Consider the following 26,809-nt stretch of genomic DNA (forward strand, 5'->3'; position numbering starts at 1 on the left):
AATTAAATTCTGTTTGGAACCTGCTTTCATTGGGTTGTAATAGCTCAGTTTTAAATAGCGCAATGTTAATAGCACAAGGTTTAATCTATAACGAGCCTCATTTGCATAGGATGTGTGTTCGTGCTAAAAAACCTACAATAACTTAATTTAAAAATGGCACAGCACTATTTTAGCACAATTTGAACCTGCTTAAATTGGATTGTGGGTGGTTCAAGAATAAGACCCCAGGTTTTGCAGTTTTGTGAATTCGCCACGTGTGTTTGCATGTTTGCTTGTTTGTGCAAATATTTTTTTATCTGCACTTAAGATTTCATCCCAAAATGCATCTCTGCATTTATTTCATTTCATCATTTTATAACCTGATATCATGACAATTATGTAACTATGGCAATATTTTTGCAAAAATGACATCACAATAGGGGTGTAACGGTTCACTTATCTCACGATTCGGTTCTGTTCACGATACTAAATTCACGGTTTGGTTCGTTTCACAATACTTACACAAACCTGGTTTGGTTACGTGGTTCGTATGTGTAAGGAATGGCAGCCGGTGGAGTTCCTGGTGCCCCTCTAGGGTAAGATGGTGCCCCTGTAGGAAGTAGGTGACTGCGTAATATGCATATAGGGAGTGGCAGTACCGTCAGTAATACTACACTGAAGGTGAATAATACCAAGAAATTGACCATGTATTCAGATGGTCCCTTACCACATCCTTCACAGTTTTAGCAATCAATGGTTTTTGAGTTATTAATAATAAAAAGTGTATATCCTTTCTTATATGCTGAGAACTTTCCTGAGCCATGACTTATAAAAAAATATAATTATTTTTATTTCTTCGATTATTTATCTTCTTTATCTTATTTATGTAGACATCTGTGTTGGTTTATATGTATTATTACAGGTTTTTTTTATTTATTTAATTTGAATTATTTTCCTTCACCTTTACTTCTTTTCTTTATGACTCAGTGATTGTATTCATACATTGTTGGATCAATGTAATTTTGTGGATGTTATTGAACATTTATATTGAAACTTCAGTTTTTTAATGAAAATATCTACGGTTCCCAATCTGTCACTCACTCGACGTTGTGTAGATGTAGTGACACTAGGGGTCACTCTTGGGAGCCGCAAACACCTCTGATTTTGAAAAAAAGGCCAATGGGAATTGGTGAGTGGAATTTGCATGCCTCTCCCCCAGACATACGGGTATAAAATGAGCTGGCTTGCAACAACTCATTCAGATTTTCTCTTCGGAGCCGAGCGGTTGTGTTCAGCGAGCTGAATTACTCTGCCGATTCATTCACCTCAAAAAGCTGTTGGATTTATGGCGCATTACAGCGGCTTCTCCCCCTCTTGCACTGGTGAAGTGCAGAGAATGCCCCTGGGAACTTCAGCAGCTAAAAGAGTATATTCTTCCTACTGAAAGAGTATATTTTCCCATCTAAAAGAGTGGCATTAATGGAGAGCATCTTTTTAAAGATGCCACTCAGTTTGTATGTATTTCCTGGTTGCAGTCGTTACCTCTCTGCTTCCGATGGCCACGATCGTGGTCTTACGTACTTGGGCGCTCCCCACGTGGAGACAGCGTTCGTGGACGGGTCATGTTCTCACTGCGAGAGCATGACCATGGCAACGTTGCAGTCACGGTTTTTCCTTTGTTAGAGGGAAAGACCACCCCAGTGGCTCCCCGCCTCGGCCCTTCTACCTACGGGTTTGAGGCCGCGTCGGTTAGCACTGGGGGCGATTTGGGGACCCCAGTGGGAGCCACTCTGCCGGTTAACTCCCCACGGACCTCCCATTCCCCAGTACGCTCGTTTTCCCCGCTGGGATGAGACTTCCGGCTCGTCTCAGGGTGAGTTGGCAATCTCGTTTCGGCGCTCGCAAAGTGGATGAGCTCTCGATTGCAGCATCAGAGAGCGGGCTGTCCAGTCTGACTCGACTGGGCTCCCACCTTCGGGTACGGTCACCCAGTCGCAGCCTGATGCGCAGCTGGCAGCCATGCTTGCCCGGGTGGCTGTGTGTGTCAGTACGGTTCCTCCCAGGTCAGCCTGTTCGGCGACACCGTCAAGGACTTCGCCCAGCAGTTCTCGGCGGTGAAACAGCAGACGGAGGCTATTCAGCACATCCTGCATCGGCATGGTTCAAGACCTCGCACCTCGTCTGCTCATCGCCAAGGGCGTCCTCCTGCCGCAACAAATGAAACTATGCAAATATGCATTTCCCCCAGTGAGCCTACTTGCACAGACCCTGTGCGGGTCTCCAGGCATGTCGTGGTTGCGACGGATGCCTCCAAGATGGGCTGGGGCACCGTATGCAATGGGTCAGGGAGGACAAGGAGCAGGTCATCCTAGTAGCACCCTACTGGCCCACCCAGATGTGGTTCTCGGACCTCACGCTCCTCGCGACAGCCTGACTGCGCTCACTTCCATCAAGAGGGTAGGGGACCTGCAGATGTTCTCTGTCAGCGAAACGTGCCTGGAGTTCGGTCTGGGCTACTCTCACGTGATCCTGAGACCTCGACCGGACTTTGTGCCCAAGGTTCCCACGACCCCGTTTAGGGATCAGGTGTTGAACCTGCAAGCGCTGCCCCGGGAGGAGGCAGACCCAGCCTTGGCGTTGCTGTGTCCGGTGCGTGCTTTACGCATCTATTTGGATTGCATGCAGAGCTGTAGAAGCTTGAGCAGCCCTTTGTCTGCTTTGGCGGACAGCAGAAAGGGAGCGCTGTCTCCAAACAGAGGATCACCCATTGGGTCATTGATGCCATCATGATGGTATATCACGCTCAGGACATGCCGCCCCCCGTGGGGCTACGAGCCCACTCTACTAGGAGTGTGGCGGCCTCCTGGGCCCTGACCAATGGCGCCTCTTTGGCAGACATCTGCAGAGCAGCGGGCTGGGCAACACCCAACACCTTTGCGAGGTTCTACAATCTCTGGGTTGAGCCGGTCTCGTCCCGTATATTGTCAGGTACAAGCAGGTGAGTTCCGGGACAGCTGACCGGGTGTACCGCTTGTGCATAAAACCTTTCCCCTCCCCTGAGGTGAAGACCTGCGCTTTTTACTCCCAGTCGTGTTCACAAGTTGTGATCCCTGGATGATTTTCCTCCTTAGCTGTGGCAGGCGAATTTGCGGAGAAACTTGCTGGCGGTCCAGTACATGTGCTAACTAAGCCCTGTATGGGGGTAAGTGCTCCACATGCCCTGGTACCCCATAGGTGACCCCATGTGATATATCTGTCACTAAATTTTTTCCCTGTCGTAAACTGTGTCTTCCTTGGGCAGAGGGTCCTCTGCCCCTGGCCACCGTGTTTGTAGAGTTCCTCCCCTCTTGGGTAGGACCTACCATGGGACTTCTCCACATGACATACTTCCGACAAGACTCGGTAAGACCATGTGACGTATTTCCACTCAAAACGCATCATTTCATATTTAAATACGGTACAATCCCATATTTTACGGGATGGGTGGCAACCTTACCTGGAGGTCAAATGGTCTTTTGCTATATGGGGCAGCATATTTGGGTCATGCTGTAGTTCTACTACTGTATGTGGAGGGGTGGAAAAACAGGAGAAACCCGGTAAAATCTGGAGTGTTGACAGGTATGCTCCCTACCCTTAACCTTAAACCTAAACCTAATCGATAGTGTGATAAAAGCAAATGTGAGATGAAAAATGCAATTGCTAAAGCAACCACGTCATTTTAAAGCTCACGTGTCGCACCCACATACTCTTCAGGTCTTGTACCCTGGTTCTTTGCATTGCAAGAGCAACGCTCTATCAGTTGAGCCACTGCGTAATTTGATCACACTCAAACAGGCTTGTAAATGTAGTTGGTTATGTAGCCTAATGCAAACGTTAAAATGCATCACTTTACAAGTTTATATGCACTATAGTAAAAGTGTTTTGATGTCATAAGATAGCACTGTTTGAGGAACAGGGTGAAAAGTAGGTGTTCATGAACTGATAATCTGCTGTTTTTCTTGTGATTTGTGTGCAAGTGAGTGAACGTTGTTGTTGTTTTAGCGCCTCTAGTATTGATTTAACCAGGAAATTGTTGCAATACACACAACTAGCCACGTAAAAATCATTTAGCAAAATGTAGGTATAGTAACATTTAAGTGGACACACATATGCACTTGCTAGTGTGTACAGTGCATTCAGAAAGTATTCAGACCCCTTCATCTTTTTCACATTTTGTTATGTTGCAGCCTTATGCTAAAATGCTATAATTGTGTTTAATTTTTTTACATCAATCTACACTCCATACCCCATAGTGACAAAGCAAAAATAAGATTTTTATATAACTTTGCAAATTTATTAAAAAGAAAAAATTGATTTCACATTGACATAAGTATTCAGACTCTTAACTCTGTACTTAGTTGAAGCACCTTTGGCAGCGATTACAGCCTTAAGTCTTTTTGGGTATGATGCAACAAGCTTCACACACCTGGATTTGAGGATTTTCTGCCATTCTTCTCTGCAGATCCTCTCAAGCTCTGTCAGGTTGGATGGGGACCGTTGGTGGACAGCCATATTCAGGTCTCTCCAGAGATGTTCAATTGGGTTCAAGTCCGGGCTCTGGCTGGGCCACTCAGAGACATTCACAGAGTTGTCCCTAAGCCACTTTTGCGTTGCCTTGGCTGTGTGCATAGGGTCATTGTCCTGTTTTAAAGGTGAATCTTTGGCCCAGTCTGTGGTCCTGAGTGCTCTGGACCAGGTTTTCATGAAGGATATGTCTGTATTTGCTGCGTTCAGCTTTCCTTCAACCTTGGCTGGTCCCCCAGTCCCTGCGGCTGAAAAACACCAACACAGCATGATGCTACCACTATGCTTTACCGTTGGGATGGTATTGAACAGGTGATGAGCTGTGCCTGGTTTCCTTCAGACATGATGCTTGGAATTGAGGCCAAACAGTTCAATCTTTGTTTCATCAGACCAGAGAATATTGTTTCTCACATTCTGAGAATTTTTTAGGTGCTTTTTTCAAATTCCAAGCAGGCTTTCATGAGTCTTGCACTGAGGAGAGGCTTCCATCTGGCTACTCTGCCATAAAGCTCAGATCGGTGGAGAGTTGCAGTGATAGTTGTCCTTCTGCAAGTTTCTCCCATCTCCACACATGATCTCTGGAGCTCAACCAGAGTGACCATCAGGTTCTTGGTCACCTCTCTTACCAAGGCCCTTCTCCCAAGATTTCTCAGTTTGGCCGGGCGGCCAGCTCTAGGAAGAGTCCTGGTTGTTCCAAACTTCTTCCATTTTAGAATTATGGAGGCCACTGCACTCTTGGGAACCTTCAATGAAGCCAACATTTTTCTGTAGCCTTCCCCAGATGTGTGCCTCAACACAATCCTGTCTCTGAGCTCTGCAGGCAGTTCCTTTGACCTCATGGCTTGGTTTTTGCTCTGATATGCATTTTCAGCTTTGAGACCCTATATAGACAGGTGTGTGCCTTTCCAAATCATGTCCAATCAATTGGATTTTCCACAGGCGGACTCCAATAAAAGTGTAGAAAAAAAAAATGATCCAGAAAAATGGGATGCATCTGAGCTAAATTTCAAGTGTCATAGCAAAGGGTCTGAATACTTATGTCATTGTGATATTTCAGTTTTTTCTTTTTAATAAATTTGTAAAGTTATCAAAAATCTGGTTTTTGATTTGTCATTATGGGGTATGGAGTGTAGATTGATGTGAATTTTTTTAAAGCATATTAGCATAAAGCTGCATCATAACAAAATTTGAAAAAAATTAAGGGGTCTGAATACTTTCTGAATGCACTGTATGTGTGCATGCTTATAGTCCAGTGGTATTTTGAGTGTTGTGCTACCAGCGCCAGCAGGGCTTGGCATAACCAGTGAGCGGCTCACTGATCTACACTGTGCCAGTGGTTATGCTCCAAATAGATGAAGATAATGAGTTTGACCCTTTAAGCTCCTCTGCCAGATGGTTCTGTCAACTCTGCCCTTCTCTTCTACCCCAAAAGTACAAACAACAAGTTCAAACTACAGCTCACGGACATGTTACATGCTGCCAAAACCTGTCGGGAGCACTCATGCTGACAACTACTACTATATGTTGCATTCTGTCACCTCAGCCAAGTCCACGAAGATTTAAAGCGAGACACTATTTTCTTAAGTGTTGCTGTTATTTAACGTGCAAATGATATTTCCTGAACAAAATTGTGCAGTCTGAGACAACTGTCCAACAGGATTTTATTGCTGCCAAGCAAAATGGCTGAACAGAGTGGTTTTTATTCAGTATCACAGGAAGGCATATGCTTGAGTAGGAGGTGAACAAAAAACTGCAAAGAGAGTTTTACATATTTGAAGGGGTTCATTTGAAGTCAGCCCCTTATTTCTTGACTGTGAATGTATGAGCTAAGTTTCTTAACAGCAATTAGATGTGTAAATCATTGATGTCATTGATGTGTAAATATGGCTAGAATAATATGAAAAAATACACTCAGTGACCACTTTATGAGGTACACCTTTACACCTACTTATTCATGCGATTATCTAAACATCCAATCGTGTGGCAGCAGTACAATGCATAAAATAATGCAGATACAGGTCAGGAGCTTCAGTTAATGTTCACATCAACCATTAGAATGGGGAAAAAATTTGATCTCAGTGATTTCGACCGTGGCATGATTGTTGGTGCCAGACGGGCAGGTTTGACTATTTCTGTAACTGCTGATCTCATGGGATTTTCACGCACAACAGTCTCTAGAGTTTACTCAGTATGGTGCCAAAAACAAAAAACATCCTGTGAGCAACAGTTCTGTGGACGAAAATGCCTCGTTGATGAGAGAGGTCAACGGAGAATGGCCAGACTGGTTCGAGCTGACAGAAAGACTACAGTAACTCAGATAACCACTCTTTACAGTTGTAGAGAGCAGAACACAACATGTCAAACCTTGAGGTGAATGGGCTACAACAGTAGAAGACCACTTCAGTGTAATATTAACCTGAATGACTGATAGGAATGTTGTTTTAGGAAGAAAGAAGAATGTTGATTCAAGAACATATCACATTTAGCATTATGGTTACAGTATAATGTTGGGCATTGCATCGTGACACTTTTTAGAATGTGTGTCTTTATGTGTGTGCGTTTTTTGGGCAGGCACTCCATTTGCATGGCCTAATCTGTCCTTAATGAAACTGTGAATCAATTACTGCTATCTCCAGTTGGCATGGGCAGGCCGAACTTGCTTGCAGTTTAAATGCAGAGTAATTAATTCAGCACATCTGTTACCCTCAGATATCCACACACAGAGGACCAGTAATACACACACTTTCTCTGGCTTTTTACACATTTTCTTGAACCTTCTCTTCATCTCAAAAGTGTGTCACACAAGTCAGCCACATTTTCTCAACCAAAGACACAACATTGCTGCCCCCAATCTCTCTGCATAGTGTGAGACTTGTAATGCGTTTTCATGGCTGTATTTTGGTTCTGGCGCAAACAGCTCTATCATAGTAGAGCTGCCTACACACCTCCCACCTTTTAATAATACTTTTATCACACCACTGATTTGGAAATGTCATTTCATGTGGGTGCTATTTTTGGTATAAGCTTTTGTGTAAATCTTATATGCTGAGGTTGATTTTTCTTCTGCTATATGGGGCAGCATATTTGGGTCATGCTGTAGTCCTACTACTGTATGTGGAGTGTTCAAATATTTAATCTGGATGAATAAAACTGCCTTAAAATTATGCATTTCACATGATGTATTAGTAACTGGCTAATTTTGCATATTTGGCAGTTGTTGCAGGTAACAATCAAGTGCTTTCAAATCAACCAGATATTTAGTGTTTCCGACAAGCTGCTCCTCTGAAATAGTGTTTGCAGTTATGGCTTAGCTGTCTGTGTATGCAATTACAGTACATTTACACTCATTTAACAGACACAACAGCAAGATCAGTTCATCCTAAAAAGACAGTAACACGAAACGAAACGCAGTACAAAGTTCCAGAATTGCTAAGAAAAGCTAGTTCAGAGATGAAGGTGAGACACAAGACAAAAGAAGCAGAGAAGTGCATTAACGTCAAGCGTAACACTTTACAATAATGTTCCATTCATTAACATTAGTTAATGCATTAGGTATCATGAACAAGCAATGAACAATATATTTACAGCACTTATAAATCTTAGTTAATTTCTTAGTCCTTTACTTGGAACTCCAACCAACTAAAATTGAGTAGCTCATTCTCACTGTTGTCATTCGGAAGAACTAGCTGTGCACTCTCCTTGACCTTTCAATTGTTTTTTTATGCATAAATGCATAAAACACTTCCAAATAAAAGAAAAAATGCAATACTATAACTGATGCCATTATCTATAAAAAATAGGAAAAATGCATGAATGCAGTCCCATTGCAGTACAGAGTAGCCATGTGGCAACAAATTTTCCATTGTGGTTTAGCATTGCCATGTGGGAATATTCATATTTCTCAGTTTTCTGTAAAACTATTTTCAATAACGTTGACAGGTTAACTACAACATCTAAGTAACGTATCAAATTTTCAGCAAACAATCAGGATGTAGAAAAACATTTCAAAATGTGTTTCATGGAACAATTTGTGGAGCACTTCAGCTGGAAAAGCTTGTCTTGAAGACAAAATTAAATGTCATGTGGTTTAAAAACAGCATATTATTGGTGAATTTAAAGTCTGCTCTTTTATTTCTAACAATGCATTTATGTTGTAGTTTTTTTCTGAAACATGAGAAAGTGAATGAAAATAAATTGTTGCCATGTGGCTACTCCATACCATACAGGGTTAATGGTGGTGTAGCTGGTGGTCCGATCTTGTTTTGTTTTTTGAATGACAAATACAAATTCTTTTTATGTGTACGTGTCCGATAACCAATATGCAGAACTGATCTTTAATAATTGTTTTATTTCTGCTTTTTTGAAACAATAACTAAATTATCATTATACTGCAACAATAATAAATAAAAAAAAAACATAAAATGCATTATAAATATAAAAAATAATAATATAGCTAAAAATGCTAAGAATCAAGCATTCCTGTTATCTTACTTATGCATTATTGGCTGTTACATAAAAATCGCGATGGGAGAAAGGTGCCATTTGTTGTGCCTGGCAGGGTACTCAGCCTTACAGGCTCCATATGGTTAGGATTAGGGTGTTGGCGGGTAAGGGCATCCGCTGCCTGCCAGGAACAAACCATGGCCCCTTTAATGGGCAATAAAAATCAGGTTACACTCCTTAAATCTAATTATTAATGCAAACAACACATTAAATTATTAATGTTAAAGTGTACCTGGGAACTCCTGTTGTTCTTGTTTTTAGTGACTCCTCAAAAGGTATTTATCAGTCAAATTCGTTAGTGGCCTGGAATATATAGCTCAAAAATGAAAGTTCTGTCAAAAATTAACTCACCCTCATGTCATGACTTTATTTGTCATGCAAAACTCAAAAGATGTTTCTCAGTCAATATTTTCAATACAATGGCAGAAATTATACCTAAAATATAATTAAAGTACTGTAGGCCATGCAACTCGGCGTTATAAATGCATCATATTCCAAGTCTTCTGAGTGCTTACAATAGGTTTTGGTGAAAAACAACCACAAATGTAAGTCATTTTTCAGTACAAATGTTGATGTTTGTTGCGTGTTCATGAAAGCTATGAGAAGCTTGTAAACAGCGAACATCAAGATCGGGTGTTTAAATTATGACAGAACTTTCATTTTTGGGTGAACTATTTCTTTAATGGTTAAGAAGCCTGATTGGCACACCAGCAACTAAAATATAACTGATAATCTATTCTGGTCTTCTCAGCAGGGCTGATGCTTAGAAATTAAATAATGTGAAATGTTAATTCAACTTACCTTTCTGTTAACTTTTCATTTAAACATGCAGAACAGCACTTTGATTGAAACAAGGTCAGTAAGCCAGTGTGGATGGATTCGCTGGTATCAAAGCAGGAGTATCGCTCTCTCAACCTCGGCTCTCCTCTCAAGCCGTGAGGGCCGTGATTTGTGCTTCTGTAATTTGGTTCTCAGCCTAAGAGGCATTAGCAGCGTGATCCATCAGATGATGAGTGGCCCTTATCGTCCAGGCACCAACCTCTGTGGTCTCCTGCTGCAACCCACGGAATCAAGTTATTTGCCTGTGAATTATATCCCTAATCAAAAGAGTCGAATGGCTCACTGGGCAGTCAGTTATGGGCCTGAAGGGATGTACGTGTGCCAACAGCTGCCGTTCTTAAAGAATGTGCATGTGATCTATGGAACAGTAGCAGTAAAGATTGTGAATCTCATAGAGCAGGGAAAGTTTTAGAGAAATAACATGTAAACATTTTTTACAATTTATAGAATTCAACATTATTACCGTTCTGAAATCATAAGATAAATCGTGATTGTTTTATTCTATCGACATCCTTAGGTTTAACAGTAAGTAGTATTTCTTGCAACATACATTCACTGGCCACTTTATCAGGTATACATGTAAATCTACTTATTCATGCGATTATCTAATCAGCCAATCATGTGGCAGCAGTGTAATGGATAAAATCATTCAGACAGGGTCAGGAGCTTCAGTCAATGTTCACATCAACCATCAGAATGGGGAAAAAATGTGATATCAGTGATTTAGACTGTGGCATGATTGTTAATGCCAGACGGGCTGGTTTGATTATTTCTGTAACTGCTGATCTCCTGGGATTTTCATGCACAACAGTCTCTAGAGTATAAAGAGAGTGGTGTGAAAAACAAAAAACATCCAGCATGCGGCAGTTCTGTGGGCAAAAACTGCTTGTTAATGACAGAGGTCAGAGGAAAATGGCCAGACTGGTCCAAGCTGACAGGAAGGTGACAGTAACACAAATAACCACACAGTCACAACAGTTATATGCAAAAAAGCACTTCTGAACATACAACACGTCGAACATTGAGGCGGATGGGCTACAGTGGCAGAAGACCCCTCCGGATACCACTACTGTCAGCTAAGAACAGGAAACTGAGGCTGCAGTTGGCACAGACTCACCAAAACTGGACAGTAGATGATTGGAAACATCACCTGAAACATCACCTGGTCTGACAAATCTGGATTTCTGCTAAGGTACACAAATGGTAGGCCCACTGCAGCCTCAGTTTTCTGTTCTTGGCTGACAGAAGTGGAACCCAACATGGTCTTCTGGTGTTGTAGCCCATACGCCTCAAGGTTCGACATGTTGTGCATTCTGAGATGCTATTCTGCTCACTACAATTGTACAGAGTGGTTATCTGAGTTACCGTAGCCTTTCTGTCAGCTCAAACCAGTCTGGCCATTCTCCGTTGACCGCTCTCATCAACAAGGTGTTTTCATCCACAGAACTGCCGCTCACTGTTTTTTTTGTTTTTTTTTGCACCATTGTCTATTCACTCTAGAGACTCTTGTGTGTGAAAATCCCGGGAGATCAGCAGTTACAGAAATACTCAGCCCGTCTGGCACCAACAATCATGCTACAGTCTAAATCACTGAAATCAAATTTTTTCCCCATTCTGATGGTTGATGTGAACATTAACTGAAGCTCCTGAGCCATATTTGCATGATTTTATACATTACACTGCTGCCAAATGATTGGCTGATTAAATAATCGCATGAATAAGTAGATGCACAGTTGTACCTAATAAAGTGGCCGGTGAGTGTATATACTCTGAAGAGTTGTACTTGTGTTGTATCTTTCTAGGAAGTTTCTCCTTGTCACTGTTGCCTGCAGCTTGCTCACTGGTGGTTGTAAAACTGCTTTGGAACAATTTTTATTGTGAAAAGCACTCTACATATAAATTGGAATTTAATTCAAAAGTGTTTCTCTTCAGATTTATACATCTAACAGTACTAACAGCGGGTAGAAAACATATAAGCAGAATAACCAAACTAACTAATACAACTTAATTAATTCAAAGGGTTGGGGTTAGGGTTAGGGTTAGGTGACAGTGGGGTTAGGGTTATGATCTGTTCCAGATAATATTTAATAATTTCTTTTAGCTTTAGTTCATTGACAATATAAAAGCCAGTTATTAAATTTAGCTGGTGTCGGAATGCCATTCTTGACCATTCTGCCCCAATTTAACCCCTGATTACACTTACTATTTTTCTCACACAGTGTAAATTGTTCTTCATACTTGAAACTATATACAGTAGCTACCTTTATATTTTAGGAAAGGAATCTTTCGCAAGGGGATCATTATATTCCTTGGTATCAAAACAACACCTTTTCACCTGTCATTCGTCCATTGCACTCAAATTGGTGGTTTAAACTTTTTTACGTACAGCTTATGACAACATAATCGTCCTATATATATACATGCACAAGACTTCACTGAGTATCTTTTGCTTGCCTGACATCAACATGCAGTTTCACAGATCATGTGAAGCACACACATCTGAAGTCATATTTGAGCTAGACTGAAATAACTGTGAGCTTTCTGCTTAAAACGTCCCATTTCAGTGAGATTAAAATTGAAATGTACAATATATTTGGAAGTGAACATGTGCTGAATTTTTGTGATTTTTAAAACCTTTCCTCTTACACATGCAAAAACATGCTGGCATAGTAATGTCAGTTATGTTACTGCCAGCAATGTGTCTTGACTGATCACTTGTGATCAGATCAATAGGCGTTTTTTTTATACAGGGCCTTTGAGAACAAAATCTGCAAAGCAAAGAAGAGGGAATGGATGGGGGGCATTTATAAACCTGTAACATCTACAGATTTCCCCCAGGTTTGAAAAGCATTGTAATATCTTTAGAAAGATTTACAATAAATGCAATACAAACCTCCCTGAGGAGCGCTTGTCAGATATGCGTGGGACGTGTACCGCACAGCTTCTGTATTTGATGTGAGCCTGTGCTCCAAAGTATGTTATGAAACATTCCTTGGCATTTATGAAGTTATCTAGGAGAAATCGAAATCAAAGAGAAACTATGAAAAAGACTGGATGGGGTGGAATCAGAATAATTCACTTTAATGATATTCTGTTTTGTGTTTTATCGGTTCACCTTCTCTGAGTCACGCACACTTTGTGTTCGTTTGAAATCTCCACAGCATGATACTCGCTCATGTTAATCAATGATTGAAACCCACTGCAGTTCACCATTAATTCCCTGCCATGACTTTTGGCTGGCTGTTTAGATGAAAAGCATTGTAGTCTCCCAAATATTTGTCCCAAAATATACTCCCTGGTTTAACCTCAGTGTTTAGAGCTCCATAGACAGTCATATTAGAGCCAGCATCAAAGCTAGTTGGGAAAGCATTATGGAAAAATGCCACTCAGATGCTGTGCCCATGTCTCAGGGAAATGTTACATTTTTTATGAATAGATTATTTGGACTCGCATGGAAGATTTGACTCGCAGTCACAGTAAATCCTTGTTTGATTCATGTTTAATCTATAGTATTAAAATGTTTCAGTTTAAATTAGTACAATCTCAATAGTACACTAATACACACGCTCTTCGACACTGAGAAAGCATGGATCTTTTTTTTTTTATTATTCAAAATACATCTCTTGAAAATGGCCCTTTAATATCTGGAACACTGCATAAATTCAGCCATCCCTTGACGGCAGGTACACACATCCTCCGTGAGCGAGGCGTGAGCAGTGTGTTTTCGTTTCGGCGCCCATGTTCACAGATGACACAGTTTACACTGCAAGCGTAAGTCATGCGGTGACGCGTCCCAGACGCGGCAGTGAGCGGATAGTTTCGGAGTTGAGCCTATTTTTGCCACGCGGCTCATGCTGAGCTCAACGGTTCTAGGTGCAGTGCAACACTAAAATAATCAGGAGATTTTTGAAAAGACACAAAAGCAAATCAAAATGATTCAAACCGAACCTATAGTGCCCTACAATTTTTATGTCTGCATGCACATAATTTCAATAAAACAACTTAATAAAGGTGAACGTCCAACGCAACCGCCTCGCTAATGTGCCGCTCACGCCATGCTCATGGAGGATGTGTGAACCCGGCGTGAGATTTGGAAAGTAGACCAGAGCCCGGAGACACCTGCAACCTCTGTTAGGGCCTTGGGACCTCAGAACTTTTGGCATCCAGTTTTGAGATTCTAAAAATTAGAAATCTTTAAAAAATAAATTATTTTAAAACACATGTACTGCATCAAGTTCATAGAAATGTTGTCTTTGTGTCCATTTATAGCATCTGATGACTTAAAAAATGTAAAAGGTATTAAAATACTTTTCTTCCACCTTGAATGCATGTGAATGTACACAACTTAATCATTAATTTCAAAAACTTTTTCAAACGTATTTTTCAAAGTAAGAAATATTATTTTACAAAAAATGTCAAGCGTCAAGAAGTTTTCGTAAAGTTACTTAATGACCTGGACAAGATGTGCCTTTTGATAAAAATGTCAAAATATCTGATATTTTTTAAAAACTTCACTCACAGTTAGGGTCTGCTTAATGGCTAACTGCATGTTGGTTACACCAAAGCAGCTCTTAAATACCGTGTAACACCTGACTTTGATTTTTGGACCAAATTTCGTAGAATATTTTAAAATGAAATTGTTTTTCTGCTAATTTTTTTTTTTTTTTTTTTTTCAAGAAATAATGAAAAAAGAGTTATTCAAAACAAAATTTCTTTCAAGAATTTCAGATTTCAATTAGACATTTTTATTTTATTTTTTATTTTATTTTATTTACTTCTTTTTACTATTTGCTTCTTTACTATATACTGTCTCTGGACGGTTACACCAGTATCAAAATTACTTTTAATTCAGAAATTGAAAACATCTTCATCATAGTAGAGGTGTATTGAAGTAATTATGTACTGCTATTTTTGAAGTTGGTCCAGAAAAAAAATTAGCATCACATCAATGACCCAGATACTGTTTGTTTTAGTGCTGCTTTTTGGAAAGGGAACCAACTCAAAGCACTGTTTTCCCGACACAGAAAAATGCTTTTTGGGTTAAATTTAACTGTTACTGATGACTCCCCTTTATTGAAGTTTATAACTTGTCAACAGATCAGCTAAAACATGCAATCGGGAGTTGAGCCCTTTACAATATGGTTTATCGCAGAACCGTGGAACTGCAGGCCAAATACTGCCACAGTGAGCCAGATTAAGGACATTTTATGCAGAAGAAAATACTGCTGCCGCTGCAAGTTTATATAGCTGCTCATTGTCATCTTTATATATGGCAACAGACAGCAGCCTCAGTGTGACTTAGATTTTACTAGCCTATTAAATAAAATAATTTTTCATGTTGTTTGAACGTGCGAGGTTGAAAGTTAAACACATTTTCTTACTGACCTACCTGATTCAAGTTTGAATAACAGGCTTAAATGTTAGAAAATCTTTTACAAATGCAAAGTTTAATAATGAAAGAAAAGTCAGTTTTATACCTTTGTATACAGACTTATCCATGTTAAATCCACACACTGAACCATTTACACAGTGCATTTTAGGGAATTAGAGGTCTGATTGCTTTTTGTATATCAACCTTGGTTCTCACAGCATAAAGACAACAGGCCCAGAGACACACTCCTTTCATGCGGTTCAGATCAGATTTGTCAGCCTCTTCAAATAGTGATCGTATTTCAACTTGTTGGTTATGACTAAAGCGGTATAATCAAAAGGTTGGCATTTGGAGAAAGGGTAATACTTGGAATATTTACGGGATGATAATTACAGCTTCTTACAAAGGTTCTAATTAAAATGTTTCATAAAACGGATAATTGCAGTCTTGGACTTTCAGCCGTGTTAACAAAAACTACTGTGACAGCTATGACCCGAAATGCTTGTTCAGCTAGCTACTATGTATATTACTGTCATCCATAGAGGCTATTACTCTTAATTTACATGTTAGGCTCTAAACCTTCTACCGTAAGAATGGGGCTTAATTAATTTGCTTAAAATAATGTTTCACAAACAACAATTTGTGCTTTTAAAACTTGTTTCATGTAGTAGCCATTTTTATAAAAGCAATAAGAAAGGCCACAGTGCATCTTGCCTAATAATGCCCTTTAGCCATGACTATATTCACAATATAGCACAACCTCAGTATGAATTATGAAATGCATGCATGTTTGTTTTGAATATGATTTGCCTGTTTTTTATATAGTTATATATATATATATATATATATATATATATATATATATATATATATATATATATATATATATACACAATGTCTTTTAATGCATTGTTTGTTATATTTTAATGCTTTTAAATGTGACATGGTTTAGGTAGGATTATTGGTCTAATGTTTTTTTTATTTTTTATATTATTTATTTTTTTATTTATATATTGATTTGAAGGGGGCAAGGCTTTGTATATGTGTACGCACCATGAGTCCAAGACAAATTTCCCTTCTGAGACAATAAAGTGTTGGTGTTCCCATACAAAAGGCAAAAAAGTGTTTTAATAATACCAGATTACTGGAATACCAAATATTTTTGACAAGTGATTGCTGATGATCTACTGTTGATGAAGTACTCCTCATAATTGTTATATGACAAAGTTTACTTTATAGTGTATATTGTAATACAGTATGTTGTAGAAGACTCTAGTGCATATTTTGTTTCTTTTATTTTTGTGAACTGTTGGGAGCACAGGCATTTCAATATAATCGTCAATGGTGTATTTCGGTCTTGTTTATTGTTAAAAATCTAACATTATGCCCCAAATCTTCATTTTTTGCAGGTGATTATTGGGATTTTAGCTGAGCAATAAACTCTAAGTTTATTTTATTTGCCTCTAAGTCCATGCCTGTTACAGTAAGGAAAGACTAAGAACATCTAACACATTCAATAAATCAATTTTAAAAACTATTGGCTGAATAATCCAGACTGATCTCACAGTGAGATCAGAAAGAGTAGGTCGACTTTCTTTAGTTAAAATCGGTCTAAACTTACCGAAATTCATAACACTGCCCCCCATGGTCAAAGCGGCAAGTGTTGTTGGGCGCATGGGCACGCGTGAGCTCCATTTTCTGGTCGTACTGTCCGCGTAGGGGCGCCAAAAGCAAGACGTGAATTGAGTTGTTTTCAGCTGTATATGCATTAACACATTGAAGAGAAATGCCTGTTTTATAAAGTCTACCACCCAACCCAAACCTATGTCTAACTCAAACCTATGTCTAACCCTAACCATTAGTGGAGCAAAAATGTAATGTTAGAGGTGGAAATGCAACATCCGAATTGCATTTGTCACTGATTATGCGATCATGATTACTTCCTGATTTCAACACGGGATCTGAACCCTGGTCTCCCCTGCTGCTAACGCGACGTGCTTTTGGGTGCACCACAGGGGTAAGCAAGCAAGCTTGATGCAAACATATCTGATAGGAGATGATGGTGGTCCGTGCATCAGCATAATGTCGCCAATTTTAGTGTACCGGAACAATCTGAAACAACATGCCGACCTCCTGTGTGATCATGTTGATTAATCAATTATCAGCTTTTCAAACCGCCTTAGCTATCGGTATTGCCAAATCCAATAACAGTCGACCACTACTTTGCACTCCATGTCATTTTATGATTCATAGTCTCTGCATTCTCTGACAATGATTTTGGCTCAGGCTAAGCGAACTGCTACATTTCTCATACAAATCCTAGTTGTAAGCCAAAGATCGTTACATGCGCTGGGGCTCAAAGCAGAACAACAGCTGTTCCCACTGCCCCAAATAAGTCTCCTCTGAGTTAAATGAATAAGCGGCTTTGGGCTTGAATGCGACAGAGTGAAAGATGGCACTTTCCAGGAAAGAGGAGCTTCCTGTGCCATGTGCAATCCCCGGTTGCTTGCCTCTGCCTGGAAGTGGGTGCAGACATTGACCAATGGGCTGTCCATCTCTCTGTTTTATCAGTCGCGCTGCAGACTCTCACCTTGTCAGCGGCGAGCTAAAGAAAAGCCTCAAGCACCTGGTGCTATCTCGACTCGTGCACCCGGCCCCCTTCTGTCTCACATGTGCACCATGGCTTAAGAGTGGGATCACTTTCAAACATCCACTATCAAGCTGCAACATTAATGGGTTGAAGTGCTTTAATTGTCAGATTTATCTAGAAGTGAGCTCAATGAGTGAAATCATGTCACATTAATTTGGAGGTGAGGTGCAGAGCACGCTGGTTTTTGGAGAGTATACAAACAGTTTTGAAACTTGGTTTGGACAGAGACACTAATGTTTAAGGATGTAATGGCAACCTCTATGTCTGTATCATTGGGAAAAGTGTAAAAAAAGTGTAAAAAAAAAAAAAATGTTTTGTTTTTTATTTGCATGATTTAAGCTTAAGAAGAACAATTTGTGATGCCATTGTTGACAGATTTTTTTTGCGGTTTTGAAATGTTATTTAAATGTAATCTTGACCAAAGTTTGTGAAGATTATTGTTTCCCCATTCAAGTTGGCCTCATATTTCCTGTGACTTCTCTTATAAAACAGCTGTTTAGTATTTTTAACTTTAAATATATAAAAAAAACTTGCACAATTACTGCTCCAAAAAATGTGTCTTTAATAAATAACCATACTGTCAACCCATGTAAGAGTCTTCCTCAGAACTTACATGGGTCGAAATATTAACAGTATGGTTATTTATTAAAGACACATTTTTTGGAGCAGTAAGTAAGTGTTTTGATAGTACTTTTTGACTCAACACCTTACAAAATTTTGCTGTGGTGTGTGTGTGCTTTTATGAACGTTATGAACGTTATGAACTTTAAATATAGCTCACTTTAAATTTATATATCATGGTAAACATGTTTAATGAAGGTTAATGGGTAATCAGTAAATACATAAAACATTTTACTAGTTGTGATTTAATTGTTGATATCAGGAATGGATATTTGTACTAGTAACAATGTAAGTATTGAGATAAAAAATGATCATTTTTATGGTAAGAATGCATATGAATGTGGAATTTCAACTAGTAAGAAATAATTTATTGATATCTATATTTGCATTTTGAATTGGAGTGAATAACAAATTATTTTGAAATTATATTAGTAAAAAATGCAATTACTGATATTAAGACTTAGGTTTTACTAGTTGAATTTCTAGTTTTGATATCAAGAATGTGTATTTCTACAAGTAATGACAGCATTTATAAATCAAGAAGTAACGTTAAAACTAGTGCAAATGTAATTACTAATATAAATTTTTTTAGACAGATTACAGTGGAGAGGTGACAGGAAACAATAAGGGAGAAGAGAGGGAATGGGATCGGGAAAAGACCCAAACTGGGAATCGAGCTCGGGTCACCTACAATGCATCAGTGTCACATGTCATGAGCACAGCCCACTAGGCTACAGCTCTGACTTTAAAAAAATGTTAACTTTCAATAGGAGTAATTCTATTCCTTATATCAAGAATTAGCTTTTTCTTTCAATTTGATCTATACTGATCCTACGCATGAATAAATGTCGAAACGGCTTGCATTACAGCCTCTGGTCTCCCTGTTGGCCATAACACCTTTTTAAAGTGAAATTTTGCCCAAAAATGACAATCCTGTCATTATTTACTCACCCACCCTCATGTTGTTCCAAACCGGTACAACTTTCTTTCTAAGAATGGAACACAGAAGGTGTTAGGCAGAATGTTAGCCCTAGTCACCATTAATTTTTATTGTATGGAAAACAGTGCAAGTTAATGGTGACTGAGGCTAACATTCTGCCTAACATTTCATTTGGTGTTCCATTAAAGAAACAAATTCATAGAGGTTCACAACAACATGAGGGTGTGTAAATAATGACAGAATTTTCTTTTTTTGGTGTGTGTGTCGTCCCAAATGGAACAATTAATGTTTTGTTTTTTATTACACAGAAGCATTCAGCATTTAACAGCTGATGGAAGTGACGGTTCAAACGCACCTGATGTGTTGCCGCTAGCTTTAGCATGTTAGCTAACCTCAGTTTAACACTTGTATCTCAAACAACGTACATATGCACAAAGCTTGGAGTGATGGTAAAGCATTCAACTCACATTTGTAAGGTGCTGGATCCACTGAAGTTTCGCCAGCTGCTTCATTTTTCATTATTTACAACTGTTTTGTCAGACCAGCAGCGCACTTCGCCCCTTCCGCTATCTACGGCAAGCCGTGTGTGCTGTTAGCCATGAACCAAACCAACCAGCTCCGAGGTAAATCACAACATCAAGAACTTTGTTTTGAGTCAAAAAAGTATTTCAAAATCGGACAAAGACAAAGGTACAAGGCTCTGTAATTACCCTCTTTCATGAAGGCACAAATTACAATCCCATAAAGCATTGCGAATTATGTTATTGAATATAAAACCATGGAAATATATAAAACTATTGATTTTAGGTTGTTGTTTATAAGTATAGAAACAATATATTTAAAGTTTATTGCAAAATGTCCCGATATGTACAAATATATAAGTAGTTTAAGGGTGATGGGAGATCGACTTGATTGTGTCATTCACAGTGCGTCATGGGATCATGCGGTCGCTCCATGACACATTTTGTGGTTTTGTTGACTGCAGTGCATGAAGTGTCCAACATTCCACTCTCCATTTTGATGGTTGAAAAAGTGCATTATCCGGGTACTTAAAGTACAATTCTTTTTGCTGCATTTTCAGTGTAAACCTACTTCTCGCACTACTTACACTACAAAATGGCTTAGAATAGTGCAGAAGTTTGTGGTTTGGGACGCACCTATTCCCTTACTGAAACTAAGTTTGATGGCCCTGTGCTACTGGTGTTACTGCACACATGGCGGGATGTGTTTTAAAGTACTATAATGCACTTACAGTACAAGGCAATCTCCCTCATTAATTGTATTGATTGCTCTTGATAAGAGCTTTTAATTTATTTTATCACAGCCCAATTTATATTGGCCGGACTGCAGTTTACAATTGATTGAATTCTATTACTCGACAAGCTCCCTCGTTTCCCTTGAAAAAGATTGATGTTGCAGCTGTCATGCAAATTACATTCAGCAAAGGCCTCCGTTTTAATTTATTCACTTACCAAGCATATCAGCAAAGAACACCTGACTGGCAGCTTGACTAATTCATGTTGCTTTCCTGACTTGACAACGTTCTACGAATTTCCACCATGTTAGAGGGACTCAACTTTAAATACAATTTTGACAACAGAAAGTCACTAAAAGAGCTTTTGAGAGTCCTTCAATCAGCTTTGCTCTTGTTTATAGCTGCTCTCTGTGCGGGGTTGAGATATGGGCCGTTTACTCTTCATTCACAACAGAATAGCCACCACTCTTCCGCTCATTTAAAGAGACTCTGGAACATGCTTGTCCTCTCAGTTTTGCATCTATTGATCTACAGGTATTTTGCCAATTACCGCTGTTTTCCTTTAAATGGGCCTGTGTCCCGCTTTCGTTGCCGTGGTTTCACTCTAATGTTAATGTGTCTGTTGTCAACTCCCTTGACTCTGTGAAGGAGCCTTGAAAGGCTTTTCTTTATTGTGTGTTCTGTTTCCCTGTGATTACAAGGGGATGAAAGACAGCAATGTCTTCGTGTAAGAAAGTAAAAAAAAAAAAAAAGAAAAATATCTCAACAAGCATTCGTTGTCTCTTGTAATTATGCCATTTCTTGTCAGCCTGCTGGCAACATAGAAAGTATCATTTTGTTTTTTGTTTATATTTGTATGTTTGTTTTTGAGGGGACACCAGTGGCAGTGCCTCGCTGCAAAAATAATTGTATACATTGATTTTTTTTTATTTGTTTCCCTGTAACAATAGAGCGCAACAGTGACCGCCCACTTTTTCAGTATTTTTCCCATTCATTTCTTCCATAGACTTTTAATAAAATTCTTCATAAAAGAGTTGTTAGCCATGAACCAAACCAACCAGCTCCGAGGTGAATCACAACATCACAAACTTTGTTTTGAGGCAAAAAAGTATTTGAAAATCGGACATAAAGACAAAGGTTCTGTAATTACCCTCTTTCATGAAGGCACAAACTACAATCCCATAAAGCATTGCGAATGATGTAATTGAATATAAAACTACGGAAATATATAAAACTATTTATTATTGGTTGTTGTTTATAAGTATAGAAACAATATATTTTATGTTTATTGCAAAATATCCCGATGTGTACAAACAAGTAGTTTAAGGGTGATGGGAGATCGACTTGATTGCGTCATTCACAATGCATCATGGGAGCACACGGTAGCTCCAAGCCACATTTCATTGGACACTGTTCTCTGATTGGTGGATATTTCTCTGATGTACCATGGGTAGTGTAGTTGTTTACCATGAATTCTGCTATCAAATGCGATTTTTAAACAATGAAGTTGAGATAGCGGGACTGATAGTTTTAACGGAAGCATGTACCATAGATGAACAAACTCGTAGCTCACGGTATGTCTGTCTTTAAAGTTATCATTGAAAACCAATTCATCTATGGGATAAATGAATGGGATTTATATTTCTGGAACCAAGCTGTTGCGCTCTGTTGCTGCCGCTGCACTAAAACAAGTTATGTATAGACTACTTAAGAGGAAAATTACATAAGAATTGACTTCTGAGAAATCTAACAAAATGTAGTGAGTTTTTCGCAGTGCGAAATGACCACAGGAAAAAAAAATATAATTTAAACTTTTTGTTATAAAAGCGTAAGACCTGTTAGCTTAGTGGTAGTGTTTTGGTTTAGTGTGTAAGGTGTTGGGCCTCATGTATTCAGATAGAAGACAAAGGCAGGCCTAACACAGTCGTAAAAACATAACTCAAGCCCCCACCTTCTAAGTCGTAAATTTTACTGATAAAAATCGTGCCAAAATCAAACAAAGGGAGTCCAAAACAGACTACAGATCCATGAAGCCTTGCTCACTAAAGGATCGAGCTCTCAACTCCTATTGGATGAGGCACACAACAGAACGTCCCTCAAAGATGACATCATCAGGAGTTGAAATACCTCTGAAATGCGTCCAGAATTCACTTCCAGCGACTTTGTTCACTGAATATAGACGTAGCTTTTGCTGCTCTCCGGTGCAACCTCGTGGCATAAGGAAGTAATGTCCGACTTGAAACTGTAGCCATACAATCTCCATCTCGCTGGATGAGTTGAGATTACTCTGTGTTCAACCAAACACTCTAACGGATCCGAAGGAGACCGCCGAGCAATTCGCATCTTCATCCGTTTGCCAACAGAAGTGAAGAGATTATCAAACAACGAATCAAATCAAATCACTTTATTGTCACACAGCCATATACACAAGTGCAATGGTGTGAGAAATTCTTGGGTGCAGTTCCAATCAACATAGCAGTTGTGACAGTGATGAGACATATACCAGTTTACAATAACATCAAATTAACACAACACAATTTAAACATCTGTTATACACATAATTACACTCAACAATATACAAATAATAACATACACTGTACAGTATACAATACGCTGTTTTTGTTTTTGTTTTTTGTTTTTTGTTTTTTTTACTATATAGATACACATTATTCAATAAAAATTAAAAATTAAAATATATATATATAAAAAGTATATATATATATATATATATAGTATATATATATATATATATATATATATATATAGAATGTACAGTATTGTACTGTATTGACATTCAGGCTGTCGGTTGATAGTCAGTTGTTAAGAGAGACATAATATAATAATAATAATATAATTTATGACAGTCCGGTGTGAGATATAAGAGTAAGGGTAATAAAGTGCGGTGCTGATGTATATTGATCATGAGAGATCAAGAGTTCAGAAGTCTGATTGCTTGGGGGAAGAAGCTATCATGGAGTCGGCTGGTGCGGGTCCTGATGCTGCAATACCGCCTACCTGATGGTAGCAGTGAGAACATCCCATGGCTCAGGTGGTTGGAGTCTCTGATGATCCTCCGAGCTTTTTTCACACACCGCCTTGTATATATTTCCTGGAGGGAGGGAAGCTCACCTCCGATAATGTGTCTGGCAGTTCGCACCACCCTTTGCAGTGCTTTGCGGTTGTGGGCGGTGCTATTGCCGTACCAGGCGGAGATACAGCCAGTCAGGATGCTCTCCACAGTGCAGGTGTAGAACCGTGTGAGGATGTGGCGGTTCATTCCAAACTTCCTCAGCCGTCTCAGGAAGAAGAGGCGCTGATGAGCCTTCTTCACAACGACTTCAGTGTGGACGGACCATGTGAGTTCCTCAGTGATGTGGACACCCAGGAACTTGAAGCTGCTGACTCTCTCCACTGGTGCTCCATTGATGGTGATGGGACCGTGTTCTCTGTCTTTTCTTCTGAAGTCCACCACAAGCTCCTTTGTCTTACTGACGTTGAGGGAGAGGTTGTGCTCCTGACACCAGTGTGTCAGAGTGTGCACCTCCTCTCTGTAGGCTGTTTCATCATTGTCAGTGATCAGACCTACCACCATCGTGTCATCAGCAAACTTAATGATGGCATTGGAGCTATGTGTTGCCACACAGTCATGTGTGTACAAGGAATACAGTAGTGGGCTGAGAACACAGCCCTGTGGGGCTCCAGTGTTGAGGATCAGCGATGAGGAGATGTTGCTGCCTATTCTAACCACCTGGCATCTGCTTGACAGGAAGTCCAGGATCCAGCTGCACAGTGAGCTGTTTAAGCCCAGAGCCCGGAGATTAAAGATTTCTCTTCCATCTTCAATCAAGTCGACATTTCTGAGTTCTCCGCCAGCCCGCCGACAATCAACAGCCTACCGCCCACCGACAGAGCGAGGAAATGGCCTCCCGTCATCACCCGAGCCTCAAGGAACCGGGTCAAAGTTAAAGGACGGAGGAAAACACATTCTACCTGTGTCCTTATGCAATTCAAGTAAGAGGTTACGTCTGGGCAGAGATAGAATATTATAGTGTGTTATTCTTGTGTTTCAAGGTTTTTGCTTGTACAGTTTACAGACCGCCATGTCCGCTCATTATTAATACTCAGGGTATTAATTATCACGAATTTGTTTTGCTGTATTGTGGTCCAACCAAATTGGATTGTTGTGCAATTTCGCCATCGCGGGTGAGACAGAAACTGAGTTCATCCATTAGAGTCAAATAACGCAGGACTTTTACGAGCCCCGCTCATAAAACCACGTCCCTGAGTGATAAGCACAGCTGCTTTCTCTCCAGCTATCGCAAAATCAGCTTTCCGGCTGTCACTTAATCATCTCTCTCTCTCTCTCTCTCTCTCTCTCTCTCTCTCTCTCTCTCACTAACCACACTGACACACACACACACACACACACACACACTGTCACACACACACCTTATGTGTTATAAGATTATTTTTATTTCCATATCTAATCATATCACTGTTTAGTTTGTAGTTGTAAGTCGGAAGTTTATTGACTGCATTGTATTAATTATTAATTGATATTACTGCATAAATAAACTTTTGTTTATATTACAAAGAGAAGTGTTTTGGTTTGTTTTGCATACGCCTGTGTCATGCTGACGGGATGTCAGTGCTCGGATTCAAACCTTCATTCATTGTTTTTCCCCGAAAATTGATATTCTTCGGATGCCGATTTTCCTAAGAAAACAATCTAATATTGAGACTGTTTTAATATTCGGTTATTAGTCCCTGATTCCAGGGTGGTGCCCCGTCAATGTTAATCCTTATTAATATTCTATTGATTTTTGATAATTGATAATTATCTTTGATGATTGAATTTGAGCGATCAATAAGCTAGTGTTAATTTTAATTAATGTTTCATCGATGTTAACAATTAACAATTATCTTTGATAATTGTTGATTTTAAAGGATTAAAAAAAAGCTAACATTGATTCTCATCAATGTTCTATTGATTTTAATAATTAATAATTATCTTTGATAATTATTAATTATTGCTAATAACCAAACTTGCTCCTAAACGTAGCACACTACATTTACTGGAGTCCCATATGAGGTTTTAATGAGTTAGATCCAATTAATTAATTTAAATATTGATTAATAACTACAGAAATAATTATTAATTATTTCTGATAGTAACACTGATCTAAACAACCAGTAAAGCCCTACAAATGGGACCTGGGTTAATATCACGATTTAATTATTTTTAACGAGTCAGATTTACAACTGAACTTGACAGCCAGTGATCATCATGTATTTTTGTTGTGTGGAAAAGAATTTGACATTTTGATCCTAACTAACATTTTGATAACTCCTTTTGTGCTCCATGGAGAATATTTAAAGCAAATAAAAGTGCAACTCGATTTGACTTAACACATTGAGGTATGTTTATTGGTGATTTCTGATCCAGCATTTTAGACAAACACTTTTTTAACCTACAATAATCATGCAATTATCTTTTTCCCCTTTTTTTACAAGCAGAAAGTATATGTACTTAAAATGTACTGAATGTACTGTAAGCCACTTTGACAAATGTGTCTGCTAAATGCATATATGTAAATATGTAAACTCTATCTCTTTTTTTCTCTCTCCTCCTGTAGTGTTGCTGAGGGAGGAGGTGGCTCAGTTGCAAGAGGAGGTGCACCTCCTGAGGCAGATGAAGGACATGTTGAGTAAAGACCTGGAAGACTCACATGGTGGCTGCTCGGCTGACACGCTCTCCGCCGCCGAGCTCAAGGTGCAGCTGGGGGAGAAAGAGCAGGAGCTGGAGCGTGCCAAGGAGGCCTTACAAGGTTTGAACCCCAATTGGAGAGCCAATATTGCAGGATTACCAGAGAAATCCCCCCCCGCCCCGCATGCCCAACATCAATAAACATCAATACTGGCTGGGTTTTCCCAATATCATTGTTTCTGTAATGCCACTGAAAATCATTTGTTGTCAATTGAGGTTTGTCCAAAAATCATGGTGGCTATTAATTTGAATAATGTTGTAGGTAGATGGTGACAATTATGTATTTTAGCTAATTATATTTAAGCAATATCACAAGAGTG

At 39.3% G+C, this 26,809-nt stretch overlaps 1 protein-coding gene across 5 annotated transcripts in view; it reads left to right on the plus strand.

The window, feature by feature from the left end:
- Positions 1-26,809, plus strand: part of LOC127427576 (kazrin-like) — a 230,491-nt gene that overhangs the window by 174,522 nt on the left and 29,160 nt on the right. For 4 of the 5 annotated variants that reach the window (XR_007894952.1, XM_051675237.1, XM_051675238.1 and 1 more), the window contains exon 6: positions 26,359-26,550. Coding sequence is in view for 4 of the 5 variants with exons in the window: in XM_051675237.1 (XP_051531197.1) it covers positions 26,359-26,550 (192 nt within the window). In the remaining variant the exon portion in view is untranslated. Of the gene's footprint in view, positions 1-24,168; positions 24,734-26,358; positions 26,551-26,809 lie in introns of those variants that run through there. The other variant, XM_051675239.1, reaches the window with a different exon arrangement.

The sequence above is a fragment of the Myxocyprinus asiaticus genome, chromosome 37, assembly GCF_019703515.2.
Source record: "Myxocyprinus asiaticus isolate MX2 ecotype Aquarium Trade chromosome 37, UBuf_Myxa_2, whole genome shotgun sequence".
NCBI lineage: Eukaryota > Metazoa > Chordata > Actinopteri > Cypriniformes > Catostomidae > Myxocyprinus > Myxocyprinus asiaticus.